This window comes from Equus quagga, chromosome 19, assembly GCF_021613505.1.
Source record: "Equus quagga isolate Etosha38 chromosome 19, UCLA_HA_Equagga_1.0, whole genome shotgun sequence".
Lineage (NCBI taxonomy): Eukaryota > Metazoa > Chordata > Mammalia > Perissodactyla > Equidae > Equus > Equus quagga.
The window spans coordinates 7,452,247-7,460,482 of NC_060285.1; the positions used below are offsets into that span (position 1 = coordinate 7,452,247).

General features: G+C 55.2%; 1 protein-coding gene across 3 annotated transcripts in view; it reads left to right on the forward strand.

Moving 5' to 3' along the window:
- Window positions 1-1,215: 1,215 nt before the first annotated feature.
- The window catches only part of TCF20 (transcription factor 20), a 103,570-nt gene continuing 96,549 nt past the window's right edge, over window positions 1,216-8,236 (forward strand). For all 3 annotated transcript variants that reach the window (XM_046646085.1, XM_046646086.1, XM_046646087.1), the window contains exon 1: window positions 1,216-1,236. In XM_046646085.1, the coding sequence (XP_046502041.1) occupies window positions 1,231-1,236 (6 nt within the window). In that variant the 5' untranslated portion in view covers window positions 1,216-1,230. The remainder of the gene's footprint in view (window positions 1,237-8,236) is intronic.

Consider the following 8,236-nt stretch of genomic DNA (forward strand, 5'->3'; position numbering starts at 1 on the left):
CCCCATTCTACAGATGAGAAGGCTGAGGCTCCAGGAGCTTAGGGAGCCTGCTCAAGGTCACATGGGCCTCTGCCTGCTCTTTCTTTTTTACACCCACCTCTACCAAAAAGGAGCTGTGGTGGATTATAGTGCTGGGGGCGCATACCAGGCAGGGCGGGTGAGGAAGCCCAGAGACCACTGGGGTGACACGAAACCTGCGATGAGGTAGTTACTGTGCCACCTTGTCACGGCTTGCCCACACAGGATCTGTCGGTCATGAGAACGATGGCCATCAGGGGTGTGGGGTCGCAGCCCTTGAGGAAGGCACTGTTGCTGTTCCCTCTGCTGGGAGGTGCCTGCCTGGGGCACTCAGCCAGGGCATGGGGTGGCTTATGGGCTCTGTGTGGATTCAGATCCCGGCTCTGCCACTCACCGGCTAATTATTTACTGCTCTGAGCTGCAGTTTCCACACCTGTAAAGGGGGATAATTCTGCTCACCTCGTAGGCTCGTTGTGAGGATGACCTGAGTTAATGCAGCATGGTGCCCGGCACACATTCTCAGTGGTTATCCCCTCACACCAGCTCAGATTCCCTGAACACTCCGTGTGTACTGAGCACCTGTCACGTGCCTGCACCAAGCCCGGGGAGCCACGGATCCGGCACTCAGGCCCCTCCTGTGCCCGGGGCTAAGCGTGTGGATCTGCTGTGCATGGGGAACAGTCTGCAAGAATTGGTGTGTTGGCTCCCACTGCTGGCATGACAGACATCCTGATGAAATATGTCACTGTAAAACATTTTAAAAAGAAATTTCTAGAAAGCTTTCTTAACCCCATGGGGGCCATAAGTAGCCTGAGCTATTGTCGGGTTCTGGTCTTGGCTTTGCCATGACTTGCCAGGGACCCTCCCTTTCCTGGGCCTCAGTTTCCTCATCTGTAAAACGGGGCAGTAACCGTCCCCACCCCAGAGGGTTGGCCCTTGGTGAGACTGCCTGTGTGACATGTGCTTTGTAAGCTCGAAAGCCCCTTGCAGCTGTTGAGAGCTTTTGGTTCTGCTTCTGGTCATTCACAAGATGGTCCCGGGCAGATGCCTGTGTGGTGTCATGCTGGATGCGGACCCTGGGCGTGGATGTCAGTGGGATGCTGGCTCTTCTCTCAAGGCTCCCTGGGTAGTGGCCTCACTAAAACCCTTGACTTTTGTGATTTCCAGAGAACGTGGAAGGCCCATCAGGCAACCTGGCCCCTTCCAGGGGAAATGCTGGTAAGTGTCTCATCCTCTCCGATAGTTCGTTCCACAAATGTGTTTGGAGCAGCTCCCTGTGCCGGGCATGATGGGGGCGAGCCAGAGGTCAACCCTGCCCTTGAGAGCTCGGTCCAAGAGGAGGGATTTGAAAACTTCACACCCGATGATGTCCAGGGTTCAGGGGTGGCTGGATGCAAAGCTGGTGGGCTTTTCACAAAATGCTCAGCCACAGGGCAACTGGCAGGGCCGTTTATACATGAATATTGACTTGTGTCCTCTGCTGGGAATCCTTCAGCAGCTCCCCCTTTGCCTTTGGGATAAAGTCCCCAAGCCTTTGGAGCATGCACTGTCTTGCTTCAGCTGCATCTCTCGCTTTCTCATTTCACTTAAAGTACACTGTCCTCCGTTCCCCTCCTGGAGAGCTACTTGCACCCTCCTGCCTCAGGGCCTTTGCTCATGCTTTGCCCATTGCCTGGAGCTCTCTTCTGACCTCATCACATAGCTACTTTCTATCTGTTCTTCAGGTCTCAGCTCAAACGTCCTGGATTCCTAAGACCTAAGGTCCCATTATATACCCTCTGTGCACCTGTCATGCTTTCTTACTAATATGTATCACGCCTGTTACCAAATTATTTATGTGATGATTAATTTTCTCTCTAATGGCCCCATGGGACTCTAAGCACCCTTGGGCTCAATGCCTGGCATATGATAAGGGCTCAATCAATGTTTGTCGAATGAATTTATGATGAGTTTTAAGGTAAGGCTTCATGGAGGTGGTGGCATTTGAGTAAGACTTGAAAGAGGGTATAATTTCAATGTGTAGGGAAGAGGGAAGGGCTTCCTGCTTCGGGGAGCAGACAGGCACACGACGGGAACCCAACTTGTTTGGTTTGGCAGAGGCGGAATGGGACATGTGGGAGAAAGTTGGAGAGGTGAGCTGGGGCCAGACCAGGGCTTTGCGTTCCAGGTGCATGAGAATCGACTTGAATTCTGAAGCCCCTGGGGCCCACTGAGAACGTCTGAGCCAGGCGGCATAGGGTCAGAGCCGGCTTTGGGCAGCTGTAGTGAGTATGCCGCAGGGATGGGTGGGCTGGGAAAAGAGGCTGCAGTCAAGAGAGCCGGCTGGGAGCTGGAGAATCCATTGACTCTGCTGCTGTCTGTTTCCCTGGAATCACACGTGAGCCCTGGCAGTTATCCTCGAGAGCTCACCGGGAGCTGCAGGGCAGGGATGAGGAGCCGCACACCGTGCGACTGCTTCCAGAAGGCAATCACGTTGGTGGCAGGGCAGCCATTCCTGAGTCACTAGAGGGAGAGACAGAGTGGGGGGACCATCGCTGTCCACTCGTCTCAGCTTCCCTGATGGAGAAGGCAGCATCCAGCTCTACACCCCACCTGTGTCCTGCTGCCTTCTGAGTGGCACTGAGGGACCAGTCTGTGGCAGAAGATGAGAGGAAACCTTTCCATCAAAGCCCAGCAACCAAGAGCCCCCTCCGTGCCCCATGGGGGGACAGCTGATGTGGCCAGAAGAGCCGGGATTCTCAAGAAGGACCTGGGCCAAGTCTCAGATCTGTCACTTAGCAGCTGCGTGCTTTGGGCCTCCTGTTAGCAACTCTGGGCTTCAGTCCCCTCGGCTGTGAAGTGGGGGCTGCCCGGGAGTTGTGAAGGTTAAGCATGACGACACACATGGAGCCCCAAGCACAGGGAACCCTGGAGGCTCAGGAAGTGGTGGCCGGACCATGGCCGCGTTTTTCTCCGCAGTTTGAATTCTTCACAGGAAGCTTGGGTTTCAGGCTTAAAATGAAAAGCATGTCAACAAAACAGGATGGAACAAAGTCTTTTCCCAGCATGCCTCAGCATGCGGCACTGCCTTCCTGCGGAGCCAGACAGGGATGCGGCTAAAAGTCTTGAGCTCTCAAGCAGAAATAATCCCAGTGGAAAGGAACCTCCCTATTGTTAGCTCGTGATAAAGGGAGGCAGGGGCTCTGCAGCCCCACCTGCCTGGCTTCAGCTTCCAGTTCTGCCCTTCCTAGCTGCTCTGTGCCTCAGTTTCCTCATCTGCAAAATGAGGTAAGAATGGTACCCACCTCCTAGGGCTGTTGGAAGGATTAAGTGAGTTAAGGCAGGTAAAGTGCTTAGAACGTGCTTTTGTCCATACTATTGTCAGAGCCTTTCATCTGCACTTGAACTCTTTGTAGTGCTGTAAGTGACTCAGTGGGAGCTCTGGAGCCAGAAGGCTGAGTTCAAATCCCAGCTCTCATGCTTGCTAGCTGTGTGACCTCAGGCAAGTCTCTTAACCTCTCTGTGTGTGCATTTCCTGCACTGTACAATGAAGATGACAATCCCTGCCTCATAATGTTGTGGGGAGGAATGAGCAGGGTCACCCAGATAAGGGACCAGACTCCCTGGAGGTAGGCAGATCACTCAGCCCCTCCTCTCACCCAGTCCAACTTCCAGATGAAGAAACTGAGGTTCAGAGCCGTTGGAGGATTTGCTGAAGGACACACGTTGGTGGGACCAGGCTGGGTGCCCACAGCAGGGGCTGCGCAGGGAGAGGTGAGCCTCTAGGGGCAGGGGTGCTGAGCGGGCTGAGGGGTGATCTCCTGTGCTGCCAGGCTGCAGGCCCCAGTCACTCAGCTGTGTCGCATCTGGTTTCCCTCTGCTCACCTGTGGGGAGATGTGGGCGCTGATGCACAGCAACTGCCGCCTGTTGGGCAGGCCCGGGTTTTCTAAGCGTGGGGTCTGAGAGCCCCACACCCACCGCCTGCCCAGCCTCCAGGGCTTTGGCGTATTCCCTGTGGGGAGAGGCTGGTGCCGACCCTGCTTCCTCTCATGTCTCTTTCGCTGTCCACCTGCAGACTTGGTGACCCACCAGCTGTCTGCATCCATCCATCTTTCCAGTGTTTACCGAGGGCTGGGAAGCTTGGTGGTTAAGAGTGCAACCTCTGAAGACCTGGACTCAAATCCCAGCTCGGCCTCTTCCAAGTGTGTAACTTGGGACAAGTTATTTAAACTCTCTGTGCCTTAGTGGCTCCATCTGTAAAGTGGGGTGATAATGGTACCAACCTCATCGGGTTGTTGGTAACGCAGGGCCCGTTCACAGTAAGCTTGGATTCCTCTGGGCTATATGGTCCTCGTTAACATGATCATCTTTATGGACATGGTTGCCCTGCACAGGATGCTGGAGACCCGAGGGAAGCAGAGGTGTCTCTGCCCTGCAAATGCTCACAGTCCCGTAGGAGAGATGGACACAGTCACAGATAGCCCAGTGTGACAGTGGGAGCTGAGGAGGGAGCCACAACTTCGATCCTGGAGGAATGGGGTGGAGGGTGGAGTTGAGGGGCAGGCCTCCTGAGCAGAGGTCACTGTGAGACCCTGTGAAACAAGTTCCTCCCAAGTATGTCACAGGTACAAGGCCCCACAGGATCCTACCCTTGCCCACCTCTGCAGCCTCGTCTCTCGGTCCCCTAGCCCTGCACTGGGCACGTCCCTCCTGGGAACAGCGGGTGGCTGTCCCCGCCCTGCTAAGTCTTGGTGTTTCCCAGCTATCTGCTTGGAGCCTCCCCCACCCCCTTAGCCTTAGAGTCTGCCCTGATCCGGCCCCAGAAAGCATTACTCTGAGCCCCTGTGCTCCTCCATCAGGGCTTACAGCCTGGCACACAGCAGGTGCTCCCTGTGGAATGAAGGCGTGCCCACAAAAGATCTGGCCACCCCTGCTGTTTGCACTCTCGGCATCCATCCGCTTCACTTCGCTTCTCGTTGGGAAAGTGCCTGGCTTGGGACAAGTTCCGCAGGATGCTGAGAGGGTTTCCCACTCTTAACCAGAGGCTTTTGTAAGTTGTCTCCTGGAGGACCGTGAGCAGGAATTGCAGGCCCTCCCTCTTCGTGTGCTGGAGTTCGCAGGAGGCCCCTCCCGAGAGGAAGGAGAGCTGGGGCTGGCTGAAGGGTAAAGGTGTGGGCTGTACGTGTGCCCAAGAGAGCCAGCGAGTGAGAGGAAGGACGTCCGCCTGCCGCTGGAGGCACTGACACCCGGCTCGCTTCGCGCAAGTCACTGATCTGCCGAGCAGGGCCAGTCTCCTCAATCAATCCGTGCTGACAGATGGTAGCGGAATCAGTGACCTAGAGGCAGAAGGCTCCATTTGTAATCCCGGAGTGGCCCGGGCGCCTGGAGGAGGGCAGAGGAGTTTGTAATAAAGGGAGTGACACAGGGTTTCCAAAAGCCATCTCTGAGCCGGGGGAGGATTAATTTTGCCTCTGGAATTGAAACCACCGATTCAGTTCAATAAGTATTTTTCGAGTGGACTGGGTTAGGAGAGAGGGGAAAAAAAACAATCTACTGTCCTTTCCTTAAAGTGTGGTAGGAAAAACAGGATTCACACAGATAAGACAAGGAGAGAACAATAGAAGACACTAACGTGATCAAAGAGGAGGGGCTCCCAGTTATTGAGCTCCAGCCACCACGGGATCTTAGACAGTGACTTAACCTCTCTGAGCCTCAGTCTCCTGTGTGTCACATTGTGTCCACATCATAGAACTGTAGCTGTTATTAATAGGTGCTTGGTACTCTACTGCATTCTTTATGCAGATCTCTTTAGATTCCCATAACACCTTATAAATGAGGTCGTATTATCCCCATTTTACAGCTGAGGAAACCAGGGTTCAGAGAGGTGAAGTGAGTTGTCAGAGGCTACACAGCACAAGAATAACCCAAATCTGTTGGCCATAACACCCACACATGTTCTTTTTCCAAATGGTACTGAAAGGGAAAGGGTGGAAGAGATCCAGGGGTGGAGAGGTCCAGGCTGGCTTGGCTCACAACTGGGGAAGTTTCTAGGTGGAGGTGGGCTGGGCAATGATCCCACAGAGTCTGAAGGGTTAGGGAGGGGGCTGCACGGTGAGTCTCAGGACAGGAGGTAGGAGCACACAAGAGCCTGGACTCCGATCATCTGTCTGCATTCTTTTTCTTCTTGTTTTTTTGAGGAAGAGTAGCCCTGAGCTAACATCTGCTGCCAATCCTCTTCTTTTTGCTGAGGAAGACTGGCCCTGAGCTAACATCCGTGCCCATCTTCCTCTACTTTGTATGTGGGATGCCTACCACAGCATGGCTTGCCAAGCCGTGCCATGTCTGCACCCGGGATCCGAACCAGTGAACCCTGGGCCACCGAAGTAGAATGTGTGCACTTAACCGCTGCGCCACCAGGCTGACTCATTCTTTCCCTTCTGAATGAGGCCCTGCACAGCTTGTCACCATCCCTTCCACGTTCCAGTCCTCCAGTCTAAGGCCTAAGTGAGCTAAGGAAGAAGGAAAAGGAAGGAAAGAATGATGGGGCAGGAGGCTCTAAGCAAAAGGGCTTCGTCTTTCTTTAAGAATTCTCTCAAGAAATCGAGGGTGTCCCCAATGCTCAGTGTTCAGGAAGCTCCCCTGCGTCCTTCCATGTTTGTGCAGAAAACATGGTCTGTGCGGAGAGTCTCCCCAGCCTTTCCCTCTGCAGCCCTGACCCAAGCAGAAGCCAGCACTGGGCTTTTAAAGTCTTGGTGCCAAAGAATTTGAAAATGAAACTCACAGAACAATGGGAACAGCCGGAGGGCAGGGCTTGGCCGCCTGTTCAGCTCAGCCCCGGAAGGCGGGCACCCCACCTGGCATGCGGGAAGTGTTGGGGAATCAAGTCTCTAAGTATAGCCCTGACCCACATTGGAGCCGGCCCCCAATTTGTGAGATTGGACAGAAGCCAGGAGAAATCACTGCCTTCCCCAGCCACAGCCTCCTGAGGTGCCAAGACCAGCTCTAGCCCTGCCTCGGATCTCTTTGTTGGGGGCAGGTGTTGCCATAGCCTGGACCCTCCTTGGGTGGCCCCAGGCAAGACAAAGCGTTAATGTCCGTGGCTAGGTGGGGTGAGAGGTGAAAGGGTAGAGCCAGGCCCTGGGGAGCTGTGTACCTCAAATAAACTGAAGTCTGGGCCCCAGGCCACACCTGGTTCCTATCAGCTTCCACCTGCTTGCCAGGGCACTCTTCCAATTCCAGTTCACTTTCAAGTTGGGTAGCTTCAGAAAAGGAAGCCACATAGTCCCCTAACATCTAGGGCAGATGGGGGCCTAATTTAGAATCGGCAATTTTAGCCAACATTAGGGACGTCTAGTCCAAACTTTCCTTCCCATTGTACCAAAGGGAAACTGAGGCCTAGAGTGGGGAGAGAATTTGGCCCGGTTGCTGGGTGGGTTAGAGGCAGGACCACAAACACTCCAAACACATCCCACCCTCACTGGCCTTCTCACTGTTGATAGCAGAGAGTCACATGGCACAGACACCTCAGCGGGGGTTCTAAGACAGATTTTCTTTAAAAAAAAAAAAAAAAAAGTAAAGCCATTCCTTTGCTCCGTAAAACATAGATGAGGTTTGCAAAGGAAGACTGGGAACCGGCCTGAGGTCTAGGCACGGCAAATCCTCCACCTTATCTCCAAATTAATTCTGGGCCCTGGGTCCAGCCAGCCAAGCGCTGCAGCTTGTTAATGCCGCCGCAGGCGACGACAACTGGCATTTGGTGAGCATCTATTTCACAGGCCAGGTTGGTGGGCCTCCCCGCTCCTCGCTTTTATTGCGGAGGAAACTGAGGCTCGAGAAGGCCCAAGTCATTCATCCAAGGACACGCGGCGCCAAGGGGCGGAGGCGACAGGGGAACCAGGCCTGCCGGGCTCAGAGGGCGCTTGGCGGGCGGGAGCCGACCCCGTTCCCGGCCCCACGAAGCAGGTTACCGGGAGGAGGCCGGGCCCTCGCCCCAGGGCTCCCCAGGCTGCCAGAGGCGCGATTCTGGAGGCGGAGGCTCCAGGGAACTCCAGAAATCCCAGGGAGAGATTCCGGGCCACCAACTCCCCAGAAAGTTGGCTCGCGGCCACTCCCAGGACGGCCCGGCGCCGCGCGCCAAGATGGCACTGGGCGAGCGCTGAGGCGCGCGCGCTGTGCCCCGCGGCCGCCGAGGGCACCCCGCGCGACCCCGGCGGCCGGGCGAGGGTCTCCGCGGCCCCG